The sequence below is a fragment of the Platalea leucorodia genome, assembly GCF_965183815.1.
Source record: "Platalea leucorodia genome assembly, chromosome: 9".
Classification (NCBI taxonomy): Eukaryota; Metazoa; Chordata; class Aves; order Pelecaniformes; family Threskiornithidae; genus Platalea; species Platalea leucorodia.
Window position 1 is genome coordinate 36,428,268 of NC_138831.1, and position 24,556 is coordinate 36,452,823.

General features: G+C 38.3%; 1 protein-coding gene across 14 annotated transcripts in view; it reads left to right on the plus strand.

The window, feature by feature from the left end:
• Positions 1 to 10,590: 10,590 nt before the first annotated feature.
• The window catches only part of ZNF280D (zinc finger protein 280D), a 55,069-nt gene continuing 41,103 nt past the window's right edge, over positions 10,591 to 24,556 (plus strand). For 9 of the 14 annotated variants that reach the window (XR_014229288.1, XR_014229289.1, XR_014229290.1 and 6 more), the window contains exons 1-4: positions 10,618 to 10,734; positions 15,979 to 16,124; positions 19,954 to 20,019; positions 20,128 to 20,498. Coding sequence is in view for 10 of the 14 variants with exons in the window: in XM_082322629.1 (XP_082178755.1) it covers positions 15,986 to 16,124; positions 19,954 to 20,019; positions 20,128 to 20,498 (576 nt within the window). In the remaining 4 variants the exon portion in view is untranslated. Of the gene's footprint in view, positions 10,735 to 13,913; positions 13,988 to 15,978; positions 16,125 to 19,953; positions 20,041 to 20,127; positions 20,499 to 24,556 lie in introns of those variants that run through there. The other 5 variants (XM_082322636.1, XM_082322630.1, XM_082322631.1 and 2 more) reach the window with 4 other exon arrangements.

A 24,556-nucleotide genomic window follows, 5' to 3' on the forward strand; every position in this document is an offset into this window, starting at 1 on the left:
TGATCAAGATCCCTTAAAGAATTCTGTGCAGCCTCTGCTTACCTGTATTGTTTGTTAGGATGGATTTTATTGCCATAGCATTGTTATTTGTGATTTAATACTGCTTGTTCATATAATTCAAAGTTGTTTTTTAGCGGTTGTGACACCAGAACGGCATTTCTGTTGTCCTAGGCCACAAGAATTTTCAGCTGGTACCAATGCAATACTTCTAATTCCAATGTCATGAAAATTCCAATTTCTCTCTGTAAATCATCACTCAAAGATCAAAAAAGCATCCATCAAACTTCACTCTCCTATAACTGTCTCTGTTGTTTAAGGTTTAGCTCTACAATCCTTCATTGCTACAGGCTCTGATGCTGCATTGGTCTCCATTGCTACCAGCCCATTATGTGGGTCTACAACACAGAACTATCATCTTTACTGTAGCTGGCATGAAAAGTAACACTGGCCAGACACAGAATTTGGAGAGAGAAATTAAAGGATATTTTCACTAGTTTTATGCACTTATGCAACACTGGAAGCTGGGATAATAATAGGACATATTGAGAGGAAATGGAGCGTTGAGAAAAAGGAAAGAGAACAAAGATAATCAACTTGAAGTGAGGTTAGCACGGAAATGGTATCTTCCCTCCCTCTTCCATATGCTGTGTAATGCAAAAAAAAGCTGTAAGTTCTAGTTTGAGACTTAAGTAAGACTATTATTATTTGAAGAATACTTGTAGTAACACACAAGTCAGCAGACTAATTCTGTTTGTGATAATCAGCTAATAAATGTTAAAGATGTGACAGAATGACACAGACTGCCACTTGGCCTCTAGCTGTGCTTTGGGAGCCAACTCAGGCTCCGATTGCTCATGTGCCATCCTTGCCCTCAGAGTTCAGGAGTTACTGGGATAATGATGGTGCTTTCCTTTCGTTAGCCCAGGTCTGTGAGAATCGCAACAAATGAAACCTGGCTTTTGCTTGCAAACTGATGGAAGCCACAGTTGTGGCATTTCTCAGATCTCTCTCCTGGAATGAATGAGTTTCTCTTCACTCTAACTCTCAGTATGGGTACTGTCTACCCAGGAGTTATTTTTACAAAAATTTGAAGCTCTTAATTACGTTAAAGGTGTATCTACCCTTTTATCAAATTCGCCTCAAATCAGCCTATGTGCTCAAAACCTATTAACAGAGCACATGTGTGCTATGATTGCACAAATCTCCTTTCCTTAGTAAACTAGGCTAAATACCTCTAAGAAGCCAAATGAAAGTTTAAGAAATGACATTTTTTAAAAAATCCATTTCTTATAGATGTTCCTACCAAATTTAATGTCATGTTAATACTACTATTCAAATGTACAGGAATAAATAAGAAATTACATTCTTTATATGATTTTTTGATCCCTCCTCCACATTTCCACATTAAAAATACGATTTTCAGTCAAGCTGTTTAGAACACCTGAGATGTTGCACAGCAAATGACTGCCTTGTCTGCTTCAGAGCTAAGTCAATATTAACACCAATGAAGTATGCATCACCATGGTATTCAGATGGACTTTGCATTTTGATTGAAGTACAAACACATCCAGCTGCCAGACACAGGTAGTCCAGGTAGGAAGCATGTATTCTGTTTTGTAATTCGGCAAGGAAAACTACAAACTGCCTAAATTTTAGTCAAGGACCAAATATTCAAGAATCTGGAGATGATGGAGAGCCTTGACAGTATTAACTCTGTTTTAGAGCTGCTGCTCAAAACTTTGTTTCTTAAGTTTTCTTTAAGGAGTACAATAATTCCTGCTAAGAACACTATATGCCCAACATGAGGGACCCTGAAGGAAAGATAAACAAGTCGACTCTTCTAAATATTGAGGCAAAAAGGAAATAGCTGTGTAGATACAAGGGCTTTTGGACAGTTTCAGACTTTATAAATAGCAGTCAGCGGATTAGAAAACTTATGACAAAAAAAACCCAGCACAATCATTTTTTTAAACAACGTTTTTAAAAATATGTAATTCTACCATTTTAAGGTTATAATTAGTAAGCTATGGAGGAACTTTCTAAAACTGAAGAGAAAATGTTCATCTTCTAGAGACTGTTCTCACTAGAACCTGGCAAAAAATGCAGTTTAAGGGAAGGGTGTTCACATGAAATAAACAGAATGTTTTAGAGAAGCCAACACTTTCTTTTGATGGTTCCTAAACTTCATAAAGCAGTCTGAATGCAAAACCCTAGGACGTGACTGGCTAGATTCATAAGCAAGAAAAGGAAGGTGGAAGTGATGCTGCCTTTCATCCAAAAGCCCAGGCACTCGTGCATTCATCTGGGAGAATGCGCTAGGCAGGGAAGACCTCTGCCAAGTTCCCTCTCCTGTTTGAGCAGATCCGCTCACTCAGACTAGTGGGGATTTTGGAATAAACCTCCTTGTTTTTTTTCAGGTAAGTGTTCACTGAGTCAGAATGACTCAAGCCTGATGTGTAAACCAGGAACTGGGGAGGTGGGGCACCCATGGCTTTTAATCCCTGTTCAGATAGACATTTAACATTCTTAAAGTGGAACAGCTAAATCAGAGAAGAGCACCCCAAACACCCTGCAAAACTCTGATTAGATCAAACCCGTGAGAAGTGTTGATTCTAGGACTAATAAGGGGTCTCCCCTTACAGGCTGTAAACCAATTGACTGGTGGATAAGACAGCAAACCCCATTGTTTTCTGTTTTGTTATCCTAATACTTTCTTTCCTTTCAGTTTGGCAGCCAATCTGATAAATAAAAATCAGTTACTGGCACAGACTTTCTCAGAATTCATAGACACACTTTACAGATGTGATGATAATGCCAAGAAATCAGTTTCAGTTCTAGTTTTATGAACAGAAACTGCTAAGCAAATATATAACTACTTGTAAAGAATATAAAGAAATCTAACAATCCAGAAGCGTGCTACTTTCTCCTTACAGAGATTTGCCCAGAGTTGCTGATAACTCAGCAGAAATTCTGAATAATATTCTACTAAAGGAATATTACATTTAACAGATTTTCTTTCTTTATTTCTGTATTATTAGTTCCTTTCTTTTGGATGATGAGAAAATACTTATTGCTTAGGAGCCGATATGTTTCTATGTTTATTCTTCAGGTATTTTTAAAATCTTCCTAATAGCAACTCATTGTGATGCAACATAAGTTATTTTATGATTTTCAAAGCAGATGCATCATTTATCACTTCCAGTACTATCTGCAATAGTCTAAAAGCCGCATTGGAGCATGGTACTTCTACAAGTTTTAACTCACTTTTTTGGAAGGAATTATCCTCTTTTTGTCTGCCCAACACAATGTGGTTTGCTTGTGGGATCCTATATGAAGAATGGCTAATATTTTGCATAAATTGAGTTAATCAATTTTTACAAATCACAATAAAAGGAAGCATCATAGGAGAAATTTTCGCTTCCTGTTAAGAAGGGCACATGCTGCTGAATATCTGTTCACAATATTCTAATGAACTAGAGTATCTTGGCATGGCAAAATAATGTACAACACCCTTTCTTTCTCTGGCAAGGCTTGTGAGAGAGAGAAACCAATGTAGCAGTAGGATTCTTGCAGTATAGCAGTTTTTGTCAGTATGACCTGCCAATTGCTGTCAATTAGAATAAGACAACTTCTCCAATAAATATACATTACTCCTTTTTTTTTTAAAGCAGAAAATATGACTGTAAACTTTACTCAGTAGTATCATTTTTCAACAAGAGTCTCTGGGGCATATGTTGATTTGGTATTATGTCACTTTTCATGCTATTTAAGGCTTCTGCCAAGTAGTATAACAATGTCTGGCATCAACCCAGTGGAACAATGTTCTTTACTACTAAATTACTTAATTGAGCAGAAGTGGATGCAAAGGCTAAACCAAGTAGTTATTCGCTTGGATTTTCTTTGCTGTGTGGAGTACACACAGCAGTAGACATCTAGGATTGAATTTGTTCTAATGTGAATGATAAAAATTAATCCAACAGACAAGGTGCATGCCCTGTGTCTCTGATCTGAGACCTGGATGAGTCATTGCAATAGATAAATGGATGTACATAGTATCATTTTTCTAAAATCAATTTCTTAAATGAAAAAATAAATTATTTCAAGGCTTTTTTTCTTAATGTTAATCTACTAACTTTATTTTAACCTAAAGTAACCACGAAAAGCTTCTGGAAACAATTTTTTTAAGAACTATTTTTCTTTCGCATCCAAATAAACAAACTGGATTTGTAATAGCAATGGCTCTGTTTGTAGGCATTTTCACTCTGATAGAGCTCATCCAATTCAAACATTTCCTGTAACTTCAAGCAGTTTAGAATGTGTTCTCATCTGATGAGTTTGAGTAACGTTGACAGGAGAAATACATGCACAATGAAGAGACACTGACTCTCCTAGATGTTAATTTATTATTATTACGCATGATGGTATGTTGGAAGTGTTTAAAAAGACAATTTATGGTTTGGGTTGGGTTTTTTTTCTTAATTTACAGAAGCATACTTCTAAAGGTTAAAAGACTGGAAGCTTATGCTTTCTTCAGGGTTGAATGTTAGACTTTTCAAAAAGGAAAGTATATGCCTAGCAAACATTATAAAATAATGCTATAAACAGATTAGATCACCCCTTACTGTTTATACTTGTGCCAAATTCCTGAAGGTATGATATCGTAACAACAAACCACAGCAGACTAAATGCAATCAATTTTACAAGCATACTTTATGGAATACTTGAATACTTGAGTAAACCATACATGTGTTGAATAGTGTTTGTTTTGCAGATGTTCATTTAGTATCTGTTTGTGCATTCATAGTTACAGGCTTCCCATCTGAACATATCCATTCTAATAAAATTTTGGCAGCAGCTCCAATTGCAATGTCATGCGGGTTGGTACTTGCTGTATGTGTGTAGCGTCTCTAAGAATAACAAATAATATTAAACAAACCCATAACTTCAATGCTAATGAGCAAGACTTCCTCACTCTGCTGTAGGTGTTTTACTGACATACAAAGTCAGAACTAGACAATTGCACTCTGGTTCCCAGATTACATTAAAATAGTGACCAGACACAACATGGAGTCCTCATTCAGTAAGGTTTTTTAAAAAAAAAAAATCATCATTAGGTATATTTGTCACAGTTGTTGAGTAGCGCTTCCCCCAGTAGCTTAGTAGCACTAAATGTACCGAGTCTGCTTCTGACATGTTTTAACTTACTCTAGAAATCTTCAGTGATGGGGACTTCACAGTCTCCCTAGGTAAATCAGACGAAGTAAACTTTGATGTTAATAATAAGGCAGCATTATGTTAAACTCAAGCCACATATAAAATTTGTTTTTCAGGATTCTGGTCAAGAACATACTATAAACTTCTTTACTCTTCAACCACTCTCACCAAATATTAATTTTGCCTACTAAATCAATAGTGAAGAAAATATTCAAAGTCCATTTCTACATATCAACCTGAAAATGATATAAGAGGTATTTTAGTATCAGCAGAGCTGAAGGGGATGTCTGATGAAATGTACTGTAAAGTTTTTTATCTGTGAAAGTTCTGTTTTCCTAAAAGGTTTGATAACTTTATGTTCTCCTAGTACTCTGCCTGTATTTCTGTGTAGGTAAATTCATGACCCCTAGTTAAATTCCCTGTCACTTTCTTTGTATATAGCACTTTCCTTCAATTGGAACACTGCTGGCACTGTTACATTGACCTCCAAGTTCTATGACAGACGTATCTGCATGCTGGTGGTAGCTTAATTGTTCCCCATGTTTATGTAATCTATAAACCTATAAACTTCTAAGAAAGAGGCTTGCACAAATACTTTATGGTGACATCTGCCACTGCTTCAGTTAAGAAATGTGAATTCCCTTTTTCTGGATACTGTCTCCCATTCGCCTCTGTTGTTTGTGGAGAGAGTTGGGGAAGTGAAGACTCTTTCAATCTATCTAGTGACACTGGTTAGGTCATAATAGCAACAAAATGGATTTCCTAAGATGAATGTCAATAGCAATAGTTCTAAGAATTTCTTTATAAATTCTTAATCCAAAGATAATGTAATTTGTAATGTATATCTGATTTTGTGAATCTTTAATGGCATAGTTAAAGGTTTTCCAAATTATCCTGTAACTACAGATGAATAAAACATTAGCTTGTTTTATGATTTCATGGTAAGAGGTATGGTGGTTTATATGCTTTAAGCACTCATTTTGCTGTTCTTGCATAGCAAGGTTTCTGAAGTATCAACTACATTTCCTGGTTTCCCACTATCTAGCTCTTTGGTCTTCATCTGGAAATATAAAGCAGTTCAACCAAACTATTTGTGTTGCTAAAAACCTTGATGGAATGTTTGCCTTTTAGCTACATATGGGTGGGATGGCTGTAGTTAAAAATCAAAAGGATCAATAAGTTGAAAAATATGGTGCCAGGGTGAAAAGTAATCATCCAGCTTTTGCAGGCATTGATGCATTGTTTAAAGATCTGCTAATTGATATAAAGAGTATGAGGATCTTTTTTTCCCAGTCCCAAGCTTTTTTCCCTGTAAGAGAAAAATGGATTACCATCTTGAGAATTATTATACTGGGCCTTTTGGTTACAGAAATCAATAACAGATAGACATTTGCTTGCCTAATTCTTTTCTAGTCTCTATGAATCAATATGAGGATTTTTTTTTTGTTAACATTTGAGCTGAAGCAATCGAGAGCAACTGCTGTCTTGCAACTTGCTTGTATCTAGTTATTAATTACTACTTGAGAAGACATGCTTTGGTTTCCAATTTGCCTCCCCTTTGCCTATCTCAACTGCAAAATCCTCATGCTTAGCTGACTGACACTCTTGCCTCAAAATGCCTGAACATGATAAGTAAAATAAGAACAATATGAACAACTGCTGGTTGATATGCAGAATAAAGCTGATAGTTGTATTCATAATTTCTCACTTATTGCACTTGTCCCTCTACCTGCATAAAGTCAGAGGAGTCAAGACAGGAAGTAAGTTATACCCCCCGATGTTGTGAGCAAAGCAGCTACCAGTTTCTGCCATTTCTTAACAAACTTCTGTATGCCTTGTCAAAATGAGACTGTTCAGTGGTTGATACAGGGTGATGTGGGGGAATAGACCCCTGGGATAGAACAAATGATAGTTTTGTGGGCAATTTACAACGAAGAAACAGCAGTAAAAGACCTACAGAGCAGAAGGGGCAGATCACAGTAACAATATAGCGAATCTACACTTAGAATGAATCTATGAATCTATCACTGCAATTTTTTTGCTGAGGGGAAAGAAAAAGAATGGCAGTGGAAAAACAAAATACAAACAGCTAACAGACTTTGTTTTTTGATTGGACTGGCAGGTCTTACAGCTGCCAGAGCTGACAGTATCAATGTAGTCTAGTTGCCTCCATCCATGAGTCCATGTTAGCAAGGGTCTTCAGTTTACAAATGCAACTCACTTTTATTTGTGGTTGTTTTGTTTTGTTTTGTTTTGTTTTTAACCTGCAGCAAGCAATAGGAATATTTTGGACCATTGAGGGATATTGCAATCAATTGATTTCTCTGGCACAGACAATGCTTTTGAGACAAAAAATAGAAACTGATGAGAGATTACCGTCAATAACTCTCAGAAGGGAAAGGAATGCCTCTTTAGTAATTCAGTTACAGGCCAGTAGATCTAAGACAAAGTAATTCAGACATGCTAGATTTCAAGCTCAGCTTTACCACTGCAGCCAACAGCGCATGCATGCTGCCCAACTGCATGAAATACAATTGTTCTCTGTAATCAGCTTCTGCTAAGTTTCTCTTTCAGAGTATATCTTATGTTTAGAGTTTTCTCTGTAAGTTTTCGGGCATGGTCCTCCTAAAACCTCTTGTTAGCTTATCAGTACCTCCTTTGACACATAACGCAGCCTTCCTTCATGGTACTTAATTCTGGCTGGCATCTCCAGAACTTGCAGTTTTTTAGACCGCATTTTAAAGTACAGCATGTCTTCCACCATACTGGCCTCTCCTATAGGAGATACAAATCTTCCTGTGTGGTACAGCTGCCTATGCCTTTCTTATTGCAAGGACACCATGGAAGAGCATGTTCTTTAATCGCCTGGATCTGCTGGCTCACTGCAATGATAACTGCCAAAGACTATTACTAAATGTGGAGGGTAGAATCATAGAATTGTTAAGGTTGGAAAAGACCCTTAAGATCATCGAGTCCAACTGAAATAGGTAGGAATCCCTGTTTTTATTTCCCCCTACCTCAGCAACTCCTATGTCATTTCCATGGCTGATGAGGAACATTAGAAGGGCACCTTCATTGTTGATGCAGTCTATGAAGTCTCACATCTTAACGTCAAGGAGACACAGCTCACCTATATCACAGTACACTGACTTTTCAGTATCTTCTTTATAAGGAGCTTTTTTAGATCTCATTAAACTTTCTAATTTTTTCTTTATTCACCAATTATTCTTTGCAACACAAAGTTTTACAGCTTTTTCATTAACTATCTACTAAGCTTAGCCAAGATGCTCATCTATAAACTGAGGGAGCCCTGGAAATAACTATTTTTTCTGTCATTATGGGGGCTATTTACTATCCTTCATTCATTTGTGAGTTTCAAAGTTGTGAACCTATTAATTCTCACTTGATAAACTTGTTTTGCTCCTATGGCTTTGTAGGATAATGTAAAAACATGATATTCAAATAAGTTTGTCCAAGGACTTAGGCAGGGGTCTTGCAGAACAGACTATGCAATTGTGCACCTTCAGAATGCACAAATTTAATAACTTAAATATGCAAAGTTGATCTTAATTCTGTTATTTCACACTTTTTCAATGTTTTACTTTATAATCTTAATATTCTCTTTATACTTATCCTGCTTTAGAAAGAACATAAACACCCACAACGATTTCTCAGTAGGTAAATGAGTAGTTGAAAATACATGTTTCAAACAACTGGACTATACCTCTCTCTTCCCAGGCACTTTGTCTAAAGTAAGTTCCCCTCTCTAGTTCCCATTCTTTTTCTCCATTTTCTGCCAAATATCTAGAATATTTCTTTCTCTCTTTCTTTTTTCCTCCTACTTTGGCAGGATGGCATAGTTTAATAATTGTTTAATTACTGAACTGTAATAACCAAATGATTTAATGGCATAATCACTAGGCAGCAATTATTTAATTACTCATGTTGTTTAATTTTTTCTTCACTTCTCTGAGGTTCCAAAGTACTCTGGAAGCATCTCAAGGCTAAAGATAAAAGTGAAAACGAACAGATTATTTTCCAGGCTAAACACAGTAGTCAAATCTTTAGAGCTTAAGTTCACAAAGAGAAGGACACCTCACTTATTCTTCTGAAAAATACCTATATTTCAGAGAGAGTTTACACTAAATAAATTGAGGATGTCTGAAGGCAGCTATGGCAGATGTCACCAACAATAAGTTGTGAGAAGTATGGGCTGAAAAAGTTGAGAGATACAGATTACATTTGGTTAAGTTCTTTCCCATTATTTATCTTCAAAATTCACCAGAAATATTTTCATATTTTATTAAAGGAAGAATCACAGTTTCTTTTTGATTAGGGTAGAATGGACAGCAAAACTGAGAAAAAAAGAAAATCTAAACTTGGGAGCATTCTTAAGACAGATGTTGCCCAGGGTGAGAGAGCACTATAGACAAAAAGGCATGAGAAAAACGAATTTCTTAGTCTCCTTTTGATCCAGAGATTTTCATATGCAAATTCTGAGGTGAGTGAAAACACAGCTCTTTGCGGTACTGTGCTCCAGGACTGTTTTCCCTAGCGACCGTGGCTCCACTGCCCAATTAGGGCCTTGCCTAGCAGTTTTGCCATGTCCCACTGAAAGTAATAGGAATGCTTTGTTCAGTAAAGATTTGGAACAGTTGATCATACGTTCGATTATGTTATTTAATCTGCTGGGTAAATGGCTATTAAAAAAAACAATGAAAACAGGTGCACAACGAACCTGCAGTCTGAAGAGCATCCAGTTTAGTATCTTACGTTTCACTGACTCCAGCGACATACTCCGCATTATATTCTCAGTTGTTCGTATGTAACGTTAACTTTGGGTAGAGCTTTCCCTAGCTTTTGTTTGGCCGTACGGCTGTGTGGAGTTACTGGTGTTTGTGATCGACTGTACCGCAAGGGAAAGGCCTGGCCGCCTGTCAGGGCCTACCAAGGGCCGCGCCCGCCGTCCCTGCACGCAGAACTGACAGCGAGCGGGGCCTACTTACGGGGCACCGAGGAGGTGAAGGCTGCTGGCGGGGCCCGCCGCGGATCTGGCGGGGTCGCGGCTGGCCCTGGCAGCGCTCGCCAAGGCGGCGGAGGGCAGGCGGGGCCGGGCCGGGCGACGGCGGCTGCTGAGGGGGCGCGAGGCGGGCGGCGCGCGCCACGCCGCTGCCCGCCGCCGGCCGCGGGGTGTGAGGCCCGGCACATGGCGCGTGGCACCGCCCCCGCGCGGCCCCGGCCCGGCCCCGCCCCGCGGCTGCCGGAAAGCAGGCGCCGCTGTGGGGCTGACCCGCGCTCTACCCGTCAGGCAGCGCGCCGGGCGCCGCGCGGCCACCCCCGCCTCCCTCCCTCCCTCCCCCCTCGCCCGCCCTCCCTCCCCCGGCGGCGGCGGCTGAGGTGGGGCGCCGCGGTTCGGCGATGTGAGGCGCCTCCGCCAGCGCGGCTGCCTCCCATCCCCCCGCCAGCCCGGGAGGAAGGGAGCGGGGCGGCCTGCCGCGGCCTCTCCGGACGCGCAGCACGGTAAGCCAGCCCGCTGCTTCCCCCCGGCCCTCCCCGCCGGCGCGGCCTGCCGCCTCCCCGGGAGGAGGGAGCCGCCGCTCGGCGGCGGGCGGGCCGCGGGGGGATTGTCGCCTGCGAGACCGACGCCATCTTAGGTCGGAGCGCGGCCTTGCACTCCCCCCTCCCCCCGCGTCTGTAGAGCGGGGGCCGCGGGCCGTGAGGGCCTCCTCGGGCCGCCCGCGGGGCCCCGCTGGGAACCGGGGGGTCTCCCCGCAGGGGCGTCCCGGGCAGGGCTCGCTCCGCCCTGCCTCCGCCGTCCAGGGGCCGGCCGCGGCAAGGGCCACCGGCAATTGGCAGCGGATGCCGGGCTTGCCGCCGGGCCTCCTCCCCTCCCGCCGCGGCTGTGGTATGCGGGCCTCGTCCAAACGCGAACCTGCGGCCTCAGTCCAGTCCTTGCGGTCACCCGGCGCGGGGGAGGCGGGACGCCGGGCGGTCAGGCTGCGGCAGAGCCGGCGGCGCCAGGGGCGCTGCGGGCGGAGCGGCAGCTGCTCGGCTGCCCGCGGGGACTTGGCTTCCTCCCGCGGCCTCGCACCCATCGCAGCTCGGGGGTGTGAACTTCTGACTGGTTTGCGAAGGCAATATTGGCCTTCCCGAGGCGGAGCTTATACCATCTCGGGGCAGAGAGGGTAGCGTTGGCTGGTTTACTTTGGTTTTGAAGGAAGTGGGTTTATACTTTGGCTTTTTAAAACTTTCAGGTTCAGTTTCAGCTTGGTTATCGTTTCTTCGCTGCTGAAACAAATGCAGCATTCAATAAAAATGTAACTGCTCACAGTCCTGATGAAGCTGTGGGTTGCACGCTCTTCTACAGCTAACATGAGGCAAAGTTATGTACATGTATGGGAATTCATCTGAAAAATACAATGTGGGTGCTCTGTGTGGTCTGTGTTGTAAATAATATAATTTCCTTGTTTATTTCAAGTGCAGCTATTCAACTGGAGAAAATAATGTTTGAATAATTCACTGACAATACTATTATTGGAAAGATGACAAACAAGGCTAGTCTGAGAACTTTCTGGTTAACGTAGATGTCTTCACTCTTTGCGCTCACTACCAATTTCGTACTAGTGATTTGATTTCAGTTATTTTAAGCCAATCCAAAGAAGTATTGAGTATTGGAAAGCTCACTTGACTTTGAGCGGAACAGGTGAATTGCATCTAAAGTAATAAATGGGTTTTCAGTAACTCTAAATCTTACTGCAGCTACATTTGCCACGATTTCCTATAGTATTGATTTCTGTGTCTTTAAGATGCACTTCTACAGATCACTTTCTGCTGTTTTCACCTCAGCTGTTACATTCTTGTTACATTTACTAATGTTTGTATCATTTTTGTTCATGTGAGTGCTTTTAAATGCTAACAGTATAAAAACAGGTTATGAATACAACTGGCTTCTAACAATCTTTAAACATAATTGTCATGATAAATAAAGATGTCCAAACTAGTGCTTTTAAAACACTTATTTCATCAGAAGCTTATTGCTCTTTTGTGCAATTAGTTAAATTTTTTTTCTGTCTTGTATCAGGTTTTTAGTTCGTTGCTTGTCTAGTAACTATAATAGTGTTCCATGGACTTCTGTCTTTGCAGGTTGTTGATTATCTGTGCCTGCCTAATGGACTTCATGACTAGCCTTAGCTTTTGCTGGGCAGTTGCCTTTTAAAGTGATATCCTGATATAGTCTAATGATATTTTTTTTAAAGTTTTTAAGAACTTGTTCAGAATTTTGACGCTTTTTAGCCTAGAACAATGGTTTAAACACTTTCTGTGATTATATGCATATAGCATTTTGTTGGAGTTTGCATATAGCATTTTATTGGAGTTTTGTACCTCTCAGATGCATGGACTACCTTTAAGGAGATGTGCGTATGAATGTGTATATATGTTTATATGTATTAAAAAATTAGGAAAATAAAGTCTATTGTCAATAGGTTTACCTTTCTTATACTGGCATCTGCACCTCCACTGGGGAATATTTGGTGAGAGTGGGGGAAGGATTCACTGTTGGTTTTGGCTTTGAGAGCAACCACCAGCAGGACTCCTGGAATGCATTTTCTGCATTAATGTAGTTAAAAAAGCTGAAAACTTGGAAGCTAGTTGTACTCTAAAAATGGATTTAGATGTTTCCTTTGGCAATGGAGACCATTTGAGCAGTTCCTGCACACCTCCTGTAATCAAATCCATTCTCCCTTACTGCAACTCTGATTGTTCAGGCCACAGATTTTTTGACCTCTCAGTCGTGACGGTAAAACTGTTAGTGGGCCAGGTTATTTTTAACCTGCCCTGGTTCATGTCATAGTTCCACGAAAAGTTGCACTAGCACAGCTGAGGGAGCAGTGCAGGAGCGGGGTGGGAACTCATTAGGCTGGCTTTGTTGCCAGGAAATAAGTCAGTGAAAGCTTGGCTTCAAATCATGGCACTGAAATACAAAAAAAATAGATTAAAAGATTTTAAATAATCTTGATACTTGCCTTTTAAAAGCTGCCATATGTTTTGAGTCACCTTTTGAGAATACCTTAGTATGTACATCCTGATTCATAAAATGAAACGTCCATAAGAGGTGTCATCAGTTGGTGTAACTTTCTAAAAGTTGTTATCAAATTACTTTTAACTGTATTAAAAAAAAAAATCAGCTGCATTATAGTGTAGCTGAGGTTATCACATGTATTTGATTTAGAATTCTGCTAACATATAGATTGCTTGTGTCTATTTTGTGTTTTTAATATCAATTACACGTGCTCTCATTTGCATTCTCTGAGCACATTTTGTAATTGATTTACTTTTTTCCCTGAGGTCAAATAAAACTTTTTTTTTTTTTAATTAAAGAAAAACAACTCATGTTTATGTTGTCAGTTTAATGAAAAAAGTCTCTGACAGAAGTCTTTCATTTTGCCTTGAAGTCTAATAAACTTTGACTCTGTGTTATAAAGAAAAGGCGTTCTAGAGAATGTCCTTCTACAGAGGAGAGTCAGGCTTCTATTTCCAAGACCTGGCACATGGCCCTTGTTGTCTGTCAAATGGAAATTGGCTTCATACTCTTCCTCTTTTCCCGCAACAAGAATCTAGTTTAGTGTCTTATTCTCTTCTTTCCTAGCACCATGTTTAACTTCAGCACCTTAAGCTGAGGAAGGAAGGAAGGAGTATAGCTTTGCTACTTTATATTATCCCCAAGGCTTAGCGTGTAACACCAGCAGCGTCATCCTCATGCACTTTAATAAAGGTAGGGGCACGATTCTGTCTGCTCCCCTGTGATAAGCTATTACAGACTAATTACTTCTACAGTCCATCACCAAATCTAGCAGCTCATTACTCCTGTCCTGAAATTGTCTTCTCTTATTAGATATTAGAGAGTTTCTCACTGCGTCTGTGCTGAAGACTTCCATTTCAAACACTGTTGATAGATAATGAGGGGTATTCTTAGTTTTGCAGAATTATACTTTCAAAAAAGCAACTTGACCCAATATTTAATGCATATGTTGCTCTCGAAATATTTTTGGAAAGGAGAAAATCATGGGAAATTGTACAGAAAAATGTGTTGAATAAACACCCTCTTCATCTTACAAGATAAATAATTTAGTTTAAGAAATATTAGTTTATCATTATGAATGTAATTGTGATTTTGTCACCTTCTGTATAAGGCGTGATAGTCTTTAATGGCATAATCATATATGTTAGTGCTTGTGTGTTGTCCTGGCTATTAGGTTTAGGGAGTTAAACTGTCAGAGAACTATCACTGCATAATAGTGGGAAGTCAAGCTTCCTTAACTAGTTTGCTTTGTCAGGTAAGTGTTGCATCAGCACAAGAATAAGAGAAGTATTGGTAATGTTTTTTGTTGGCAGTGGCCTGGTAATAAGACTAGAAATATTCTTTTGTTGATTGTGGCCTTCATGAAAGAAACTGTTGCTCAGATATCCTTCACTTTTTGTCAAAGCAGTCCAATGATAAATTGAATTTCATGTGCTTAACTGCTCATTAATTTCAAGGAATTCCTGTATTGACTGGAGTTACTATTGGGTTCCTCATCCAAAATTGTATTGTTTCCCCTCTGATTTACCAAAAAATGGAGACATTGGATTTTGTGAAGCTCTGTGTCTTAGGCAAAGCAAACACTGTTGTTTTGGGATCCTGATCCTGGTTATTGCTGAGACAGCCCTGTAGTTTTATGAAATTACTGGTCTTGGTACAAATTAGATTATTGGTAGTGTGTGTAAAGAAATATAAAAGTTTCTTATTTCCTGTGTTGTTCAGAAATACTTTCAAGATTATGTTAGAAGATGTGAAAAGAAGGAGGAAAACTTCATTGGCCATCACCATTTATTTAAAAAACAAATAAAACCAGTTGTGATTAGAGATGCTGATTGTAATTTGGTTAATTCCAAAAGCTACATATTTTCATACATGACTTTTTTTTTCCTTACTGCAAGAGCAAGTCTCCAAGCATGAGGGACATCTATGCAAAAATTTTATCAAGTCCTAACTGATAATGAAAACACTATGCAATGTGTTGTGGGTATGGTTTTGGGTGGTTGTTGTGGGGTTTTTTTGTTTGAGTGTTTTTTGTTGGTGGTTAGGTTTTTTGTTGTGTGAGTATTGGGGAATTTTGGTTTGGTTTGGTTTTGTTGGATTTTAAAGAGAATGTGACTATATGGGAAGCCCTGGCAAAATCTTACAAAATGTGTGGGGCTGTGGTAGGTTGTGGGTTTGGGTGGGGTTTTATTTGGTTTGGGATTTTTTAGATGGAAAGAGAATAAAGCTGTAACTAGTGTTTCAGTAACTCAGTTGTGCCAGGTATATTACACACTTCATAGTAGGGTCTTCACATTTCTTGTGAATCACTTACCTGGAATAGGAGTATTTTTTTAAAGATACCTTCCACTGTCATGTCAGAGGCTTCCTGTGATAGTTACTGGTGGATTATACAAAAATAGTTTAAATTATGTGGAGGATATCTTTGGTCTTTTATCATCTTTAATAGCAAAGATGAGAATTCAAATAATTATCAGAAAGGTGATGTGGTGTCAATCTTTGAAAATCTTCTATATCAGATAGATAGAACCTGTATAGAACGTGGCGGGGGGGGAGGGGCAGGGAAGGAAGACTGTTCTAGGGGAACTATCATCAAGTGCAGTAACCTTTACTGAATGGTGAAACATCTTTTTCATGAAAGTATTGAATGTTTTGGTATGTGTGTTTTGTTTTTTACTGTCTAGTCTCAAGATGGCAGAATTATTTATGGAATGTGAAGAAGAGGAGCTAGAACCATGGCAAAAGAGAGTGAAAGAAGTGGAGGAGGATGATGACGATGATGAGCCAATCTTTGTTGGAGAAATATCAAGCTCAAAGCCGGCTAGTACATGTAAGATAACATTTTCCATAATTTAAAACAGGTATTTCAAGGTGTAAAGCTTTAAACTTACTTTGAAAATATAGAATTTTTAACAGTAACACTTAAGAAATTCTACATCTTGAAGCGGTTCTGTAGTTTGCTGTCATACTGAAAATGGGAATTCTTAAGAAATTCTGTCCTAAAACCCAGGTTATGCACAGCTGTGTCTACCTTTAACATTAAATCTCTGAAGTCAAAACGACGACGTTTGAAGGTTTTAGCAGTAACAATACGGTTAAAAAGCCAATATATACAGTGCTGAAACCATGCATGCAGTTGCTCATAATATAGTTGATATTTAGTTAGATACTTGGAAGTGTCTCCCCACTGAAGTAATGTGCATGAATTCAAGTCTTCATGTTACAGTCCCTCTTTTTTCTCCACCCCACATTTCATGTGTTGGTGGACAGTCTGAATGGGTGGACATCATTCTGACAAAACCAAGGTAACTGTCTTAAGTGTCTATAATAAAAACACAATCAGGAAAAGTGATTAATGTAGAAGCTTCTCTGTTAAGTAAGAGATTTCTATTAATAAATTCACTCATCCCCTGTAAAATAAAGAGTTTTTTTTCATCAAGTTCTGTAGTTTTCTCCTAATGCAGGCAGTGCAGGGAGTGAGGTTAGGTGGTTGTGATGACAGCAGATGTGTCAGGATTCCATGTTTGTCCTGTGCTTGGGATTTGGCAGGTAAGTAAAGGAGAACATTATTTTTGTTACTTAAATTAATTTTAGTAATGAAACTTTTTGATTTCTGTATGCAGCCATCTTGTCAATTGTTAAGAGGGATGGCCTAAGGTTTCTCTAGCTATCAAATATACAAGACTTTGCCTGGTGAGGTTTACTGCTTTCAGTTTCTGCCTCATCTCTGCTATGCTTGTACCCAAGATTTCCATAGTCATTTTCTGAAGGTGTATAGTTTGCAGTGAAGAATCTCAAGACAAAATGTTAAACTAGGCTCTCTGTCACGCTCTGCTGCATGGACTTTGGAGCTATTATTAGCCGTTCAGTCATTTTAGTTCACAATACTTTCATCTTGCATCTGAACTCTATTTTATTTTGTTACTCACTGGGATAGTAAGTCTAGTGCTTCTTACACTAGCTTAAAAAAGTTGAAAGTTATGTTTTAAATATTAAAGAAACACTGAAGCTGATGTTAAAATTCTCTCACCTGAAAATAGTTCTTAAGGGTTAATCTTTTTTAATATTTTAAAAATATTCTAGAGCCTCTTGAAAATTTGAAGAATATTTTAAAATTACTCTAAGAAGTTTTCTGCAGTTACAAACTTCTAGAAGGACTGAAAAATACCCTTACTGTCTTCTGGAAGGTCCAGAGACCTCTGGGTTGCTCTTGGTCTTTGGCAGTAGGTCATGGCATAGAACAACTATTAAAGCACTAGGCATGTGTTGAAACAACAAATATGCCAAGTTTCATTGCAGTTGTTGTAGTCTCAAGATTTTTTTGTAGTCATAAAGGATAGAAATAGTTCAGGTGAAAACTATAATTTTGGTATGATTCAGCAACTTCAAGAAGTTTGTTAAAAGATAGGGACTTGCAATGTATGCATCTTACTCTAGTGCTGTCCATACTCGGTCCTGACACAAGTAAAATCACTTATTGTATAACTTTTTACTTTATCTCTTTTCCTTCCCTTTCCTCAACTTTTCTCTTTGTAATCTTCTACTTCACTATCAAAAACAGCTATGGGAGAATGACCTCAGTTCTTCTCTGGCTTGTAAGTAGTACTACCTGGCAGTAGTCAGGCTTCAGTTTGTTATTGGTGATAGGCAAGACACAGTGAATTCAACTTTGCTTATCACTGTTGTTTAGTTTTTACCTGAGAAAATTCCTGTCTGATCAGATGAAAAATTAGATGACAAATGGAGACTCGCATGTAGTTCTTAATTTTTCTGAGAGGTATATTTTCTGTAATACATAGCAATTTTTTAACCTTTTTCTGACAATGCAATTATCAGTTTTTATACAGACTGGTGTGGAAAACTTGAAGGAAATAGTTAAAAACCCAACTTTGACCTGCTGGCACAGTGTCATGCACAATAAAGTGCCTCTTCTGATGTTCTGGAGGATTAATTTGACTGGGATGAAAAGTAATTCACACTTTGTTCCCTTTACCATTTCCTGCAACTGCTCATTTTTTGTACAGTTACTGCTCATTTTTCTTGCTTCCTTTTTCATGATACAAACCTGTAATTTGTTACTGCTTTAAAATGTTGTTCTGCATGTTAGCTTTCTTATACTTCAGTGCTGTTTGACCTAAACAGGACAAATAACGCTTTGATGGGGGAGGGGAAAGGGCACATCAAGTCTATGATGGATCAGCTGAGTCATGTAAATCTAGTTTACAATTTCAAATCACTGCCTTCTTGAAATGTTCTTTTTAAAAAAAGTAAAATCTATCTTTGTATTTTAGGATGTGAATTGTGCGCGCATCAGACTGTCTGAAGCTGAATATGCTTTGTGAGACGTAACTTTTAGGATAGCTTTTTTTTTTGTAGGTAAATGAAGGCTTTAGTTCCATTTCACTCTGGAATTCAAATGTGAGGTCTAGATTTACTAACAAACACAAAGTATGTGTTCAGCATAATCCTGAATTAAGTTAATCCTTGCTCTTAGTGTTGTGTTCAAGTAAAAATAGTATTTCTATTACAGGACAAAATTTCATCATATCTTAAAAAATGCAAACCTGTTTGAATCTGTTGGTTGCAGCTGCTTTTTTATTAGTATGATCTAAATGCAGGTGACAGGTTGAAAGCTGTGATCTTCTGAGCTCTACTGCTATTAGATTTATTTATCAACCTGAGTAGTGTATACTAATGAGCCATTGCTGGTGGAAACAGCCTTAAGGTTGTTAAACACAATGTGTAGATACTCTAAGCGCTATTGTTTGAGATCCTGATGTAATTTGACCCTGGTTTGAGAAGGTACTTTAAATCTCGTTGGTTAGATATTGGAGGATCTATCTAATTTCATATGCATATTTTCACATGTCAGAGCAAGAAACTTGACAGCAATGTTAACAGAATTGAGAATCTGGTAGTAGAAAAATATTTTGATTTGATGAATATTTTTGTAAGATTCTGCAATGATCAGAAACTCCAGACTAAGACACAAAAAGTCAGGGAATGTCGGTGGCATTGGTTAGAGAGTAAACATAAAATCTAAGAAATTCCATGTATTTCTGATGAGCTAGAACTCTGGTCATAGACTACCACATAGGATATGTAAGAAAATCAGTCCTCTTGTAATGCAATTCCAGCACAGCTCCTTTGATTGCTGGTCTGTTGATTTTTCTTTCACATTGGAAAATGGAGTTCATGAAGTCTAAAAACAAGGTTGTAAGTGCTGTGTTTTCCTGTAATACAGAAGCAAATCGCATAGTTACTGGTTTAGAGAAAATGCTTCCTTTAGTGTGGAGCAGTTCTAGTATTTGGGGAACTTACTATGTATATGAGAAACAAGTGAATAAATGCATTATAATCAGCAAAGCTAAATATTTATGAAATGTTCTTTTTTTGTTTGCACTCTTATTTGTGTGGTAATCTATCTCCGAGAAAATAAAAACTGAGATTCTTAGGTGAGCTTGCTTAACCTAAGAGGAGAGGAGTAGAACATATCTTAATTTGCTTTGTTTTGCCAGGTATTTATTTTAGAAATAATATTCTAATTTGTAAGTCAAATCCTAATTGGCTTAATTAGTGGATATGAATGCTACTTTTAATTTGAAAAGCAATTAAACTATTAATTTAACTGCAATTAAGATAAATGTAACTTTTGACAGATATATTGAACAGAGTCAACCTCAGCTCATCACGAAGGGGGATACAGAATGGTGCACCCAGTAGAGGTACTTTATTGTCCTAATATGGTAATTAAAAACAAAAAATCCACAACACTTATGAAACATCTGACTGCAAAATTTATATAAAGGTAACTTTGGAATCCTTTGCAACAGGTACAGTTACTGCATTCAAGCCTGACAGTCACCATTATGCGACACCTGCCTCCAGCCCCAGTGCCATGCCTGTGTCATCAGTCTTTCAGTCTGTATCCAGACCTACAACTAGCTCTGTAGCAGTTCAGCCATTGTCTATACCAGTGAATGTTTCAGGAACTTCACAAACACTGCAGAGACCAGTTGCTGGATGTTTATCAACACAGCAGATGCCGGGGTCAAGTTCTGGAATATCACAGCCTGTTAGCAGAGCTGTAACCATTCCAGTGACGACACAGCCAGTATCAAGAAATACCACGGTTCCTGTAGTGGCTCAACCTGTATCCAGGCCAGTGACTACTGTAACAGCACAGCCTGTAATGCTTGATCAGGTAAATTTTTATTCCCTTAAACTGTAAAATACTCGGGTGCGATTACTTTTGAATAAATTAATGAGGAACATACTGACTCAGTCTAGTAATTTGAAGACCTGGACTAGATTATAGACTAACATTATATAAACTGTAAAGATTCTAGGACCATAATGTTGCACTGGTGAATTAAGATATATATTTAAAAATAGTGATTTGGAAGAGTCAAAGATGATAGCTTTAGTAACATTGGAATTACATTAAATGAAAATCTTAAGCATAAGAGAAATCAGTACTGTTTAGGTTGTGTGGAGAAACGATGGAAATTCTCATTCTCTAAATTTTGCAGATTTCTCTGCTCAGAGACAGATCCTCTGTATTGATAAATTAATTTAATTTTTAAATAGCTTGCATTTGGTGTTTAAAGTAACTTTGTGGTTTTCCCACCTGATTTTTACAGCGCCTCTCTTGGGATTTTTCACTTCTCAAGAGAATGCTGTAGTGGTAGCTCCTTAGGTGTTCTTGCTTTTTGGTTTATGTGTCAATTGTAGTGAAACAATAGTATGGTAAGGAGGACTTAAGCAACCAAAAATTGCAGGGTCAGTAGATGAAACAATTCGGCAACATACTTGTTTTGCTTGAAAAGCCCAAGGGAATTATGCACATAGATCATGTATCATAGATCTTCCTGAATTGCCACAGAACCTCAGAATGTTAACTTTAGGGAGTCAAGTTAGATGCTGGTTTTATTGCCTTAGCTGTTGGACATTTGTGAGAGAGAAAGAATTAAGATTAAAATTTCATATTTGTATGAGGTAAACTATGATGTGATACCTTTATTGAAAATAACTTAAGCTGGAACTGTTTAGACAGCGTGCCTATAATGTTAGCTACTACTCTCAGGTTAAAATGAAGACTAAGAGTAGGCACCATCTCCACCATCCATGCAAATATACACACCTGCAGTTGTCCCAGCTGTCAGTCTTCTGGTATAAATACAAATCACGCAGCCTAATGTATTCTGCATTTGCTGAACAGCGGTGTTAGTCTGAATCAACATAGTTAATAAGGCCATTAAAACATGAGAATTAGATGTTCTTGTGAAGACTTGTGGCTAAATCATTGCGGATGGAGGGTTGTATTTTAAGAAAAACAATGCAATGGAATCATTGCCTATCAACTGGGTAGCTGAATCTGGCAGATTCATTAGGAAAGTACTCATACTTTCCAATTTTGAGTCTTCAGCAGTTGATAGTTTGCAGAGAGAAATTGTGGGCATGTCTGGTGAAGCAGGTTAGCTAAATCAGTCTGTCACTGTATCTAAGGCGGCCTAAAAAATGATACAATCAAAAGTCCAGATATCGGTAGGATATCTAGATTGCCTCTGGAGTTCTCTTAAATCTGTCTTTATACGGCAGGACAGTTTAATACAGAAACGTCTGCTCCTGCACATAATGTACACACATATTTCAAGTCTGTGAATTTTATTTTTATAAATGTTTACTTATGACATAGTATGCTTTATTAAATCCTTCAAAGGAGTCCTAGGACGTCTTGCAGAATCTTTACTGCAAAAGAAAGTCCCCTCCTTTGCTTCCCTCACCCATACATATTTTTGTTCTGATAGACAAAGCTGCTAGTGGCCTGTACATTGTTTTTACTAGAAAATCTTAAAACAGACCTAGGAAAGCTGAACTTCTCCAAAAGGTATGTGTAAGCTGGACATAACTCATCAAGACAGCGATCTCCTTTAAAGACACTATACACACAGCGCTTCTTTTTGTGAGAGTTCTTTTTCATTCATTGAGTTTACTTTCAACAGGAATGTTACAGATGAGACTTAAAGTTTTATAGTCTTATTTAGCCAAAACCTGCAAGTTGTTGTTCTTCCCTGTCAGAGTAGAGAAACAGCTATTTGAAGAAGTTGCAGCCTGAAATATGACTTTCAAGGTACACGGCATGGAAAGGATCTCTAACCATGTATTAGTCACTTCTGTCTGTTCCAAGTTAGGCTGACATGCTTTAGAAAGTAATGCATCCTTTTCTGGGATATCCAGTGCATAGATACTCCACTGTTGAAATTATCATATATTATATGGTTGCTTTACAGTGTTGACATTTTGATCATGGCTTTCATGAGCTCTTAATTTTTTTAAGTTATCCTAAATGTAACATCCTATTCTTTGCATGTTAAGAAATTCTTGAGTACCTTTAGGAAGGTTTTTCTGGTTTTTTTTCCTTGCTTAAGACATGCTGAAAGTGAATTGTCCATCTCTTCAACTTAACTTTTCTAGATTCAGAATTTTATTTCGAATTTTAGCCTTATCTATAATAATTTGTTTTCTTGGTTTTGTATTGTTCCTGTCACTTTATTATGTTATTTTTTTATGGGGAAAGAGGCTTGTTTGGTGTGCTTTTTTTCAGTGAGGTACTATAGTTCAGCTTCTTGGGCAAAGTTCTGTGACTTTTTTAAAATCACTCCTGCCACATTATGTCATTTGCTGTTCTTAGTGTCATATGTATACTACCTGTATTTTGGTTCATGTCCTTGGTTTGAATTGTCTTCATTCAAGAAGAGCTCCTTAGGTTTTTTGTACTTATTTTTCCCCCCTTTATCTAGTCTTCATTTCACTTGAGACCACTGTTTTATATTGATGATTTTCTGCCTTGGGCTTTCTGTGACATTTTCATTCACGCATTTTTTGTTTCGTCCCAACTTGATTTTCTTCTGTGGCAAGGGCTTCAAATAAGTTTTTCTGGGAAATGCTTGATGTTTGGATTTTCAGCTTCCAGATGTTGAAACTTGCCTTTGAAATTAAAATATTGTGATGTGAAGATGACTGTGAGGTATGACCGGACACTGTGGCAGGACCCTTCTTTAGCTGAACATCCTTCAGAGAGCCTTTGCATTCCTAATATGGTGCAATATTTTTTAATCTCAGGATGTCAGAGTTTTTCTGTGGGAACTGATTGCTTTTGACTACCAACTGGGTTGAAACACACACTTCCTCAATTTCATAACATGTAGGTCTATAATTTACCTTTTGTCAATGTTTGGTATTCCAGTTTTATCATTGAAATACCCCTTTCCAATCACAGGCTTGATTCACTGACTTCCTGTAAAAGTCTAGCTTTTGTGTTCTTTTTACTGCACTACATTAATGCAGTTCCAAAAACTGAGTTGAATTTGGCTTAAGTCGTACTGTTTACAGCAATTCTAATTCAGTCAGAGCTACTGCTGTTGTGTATGATAGCATAGGGCTATCTGCTTCTTTACGAAAGATTTGTTCTTAGCGGTTAAGTTCTTCTATAGTTCAGTGCTCAGAATGCTCTCCAATAAGCCTCAGCCAATTCTGTCCATATCTTTCCCCTACTTAATGGGCACTTTCCTCAGTCTGAGTGTGATTCAGGTTCCAGTTCCTACTTAATTTTGGGAGAGCAAAGGTCTGATACCATACATTGTAATTCCTTTGTGTGGATTTGGTTAGCAATTATCACGTTGGTTTCCACAGTTAGGAAATCTAGGATGGATAGTATGAACCCAGTATTTTCACTAGTTTCCTGGAAAACTAAAAGTGGTGGTGGGTTTTTGGGGTTTTTTTTGTTGTTTTGTTTTTGTTTTTTTTTTTCCACTTGAGCCCTAGGAACTTAATTTATAAAGGTGTTGGGTTTTGCCTTTCTGCATGTGAGAGCATATTTTTTTTTCATTGATGTGGTAAAGCTGTTTTGTTTTTTTTCTTTAAAACGTTTTTGCTTTCTAAAGCATAGGAAGATACTGGTTTTTTTCTGTATGTAAAATGGCAGAGCCAAACTGTATGAAAGGAGTAATTGTAAACAGAAAAGGATACTTTGAAAATTATGAGGCTTTGAATTTCCAGGATATCTGTTTTTACTAGCTTACTTGCCAGATATGTTTAGTGTATATACTAGGGAGATGTACATATGCCATCAAAATACCCAGGCTATTATTTTGAAGAAAGTTAAAATGTTAGCAGCAGTTAAAAACAAGCCAACCACAGAGTAGTCAGAGAAGCAGATTTTATGTGCAGCTGTTGTATTGGTCATATTTCAAATGTAGG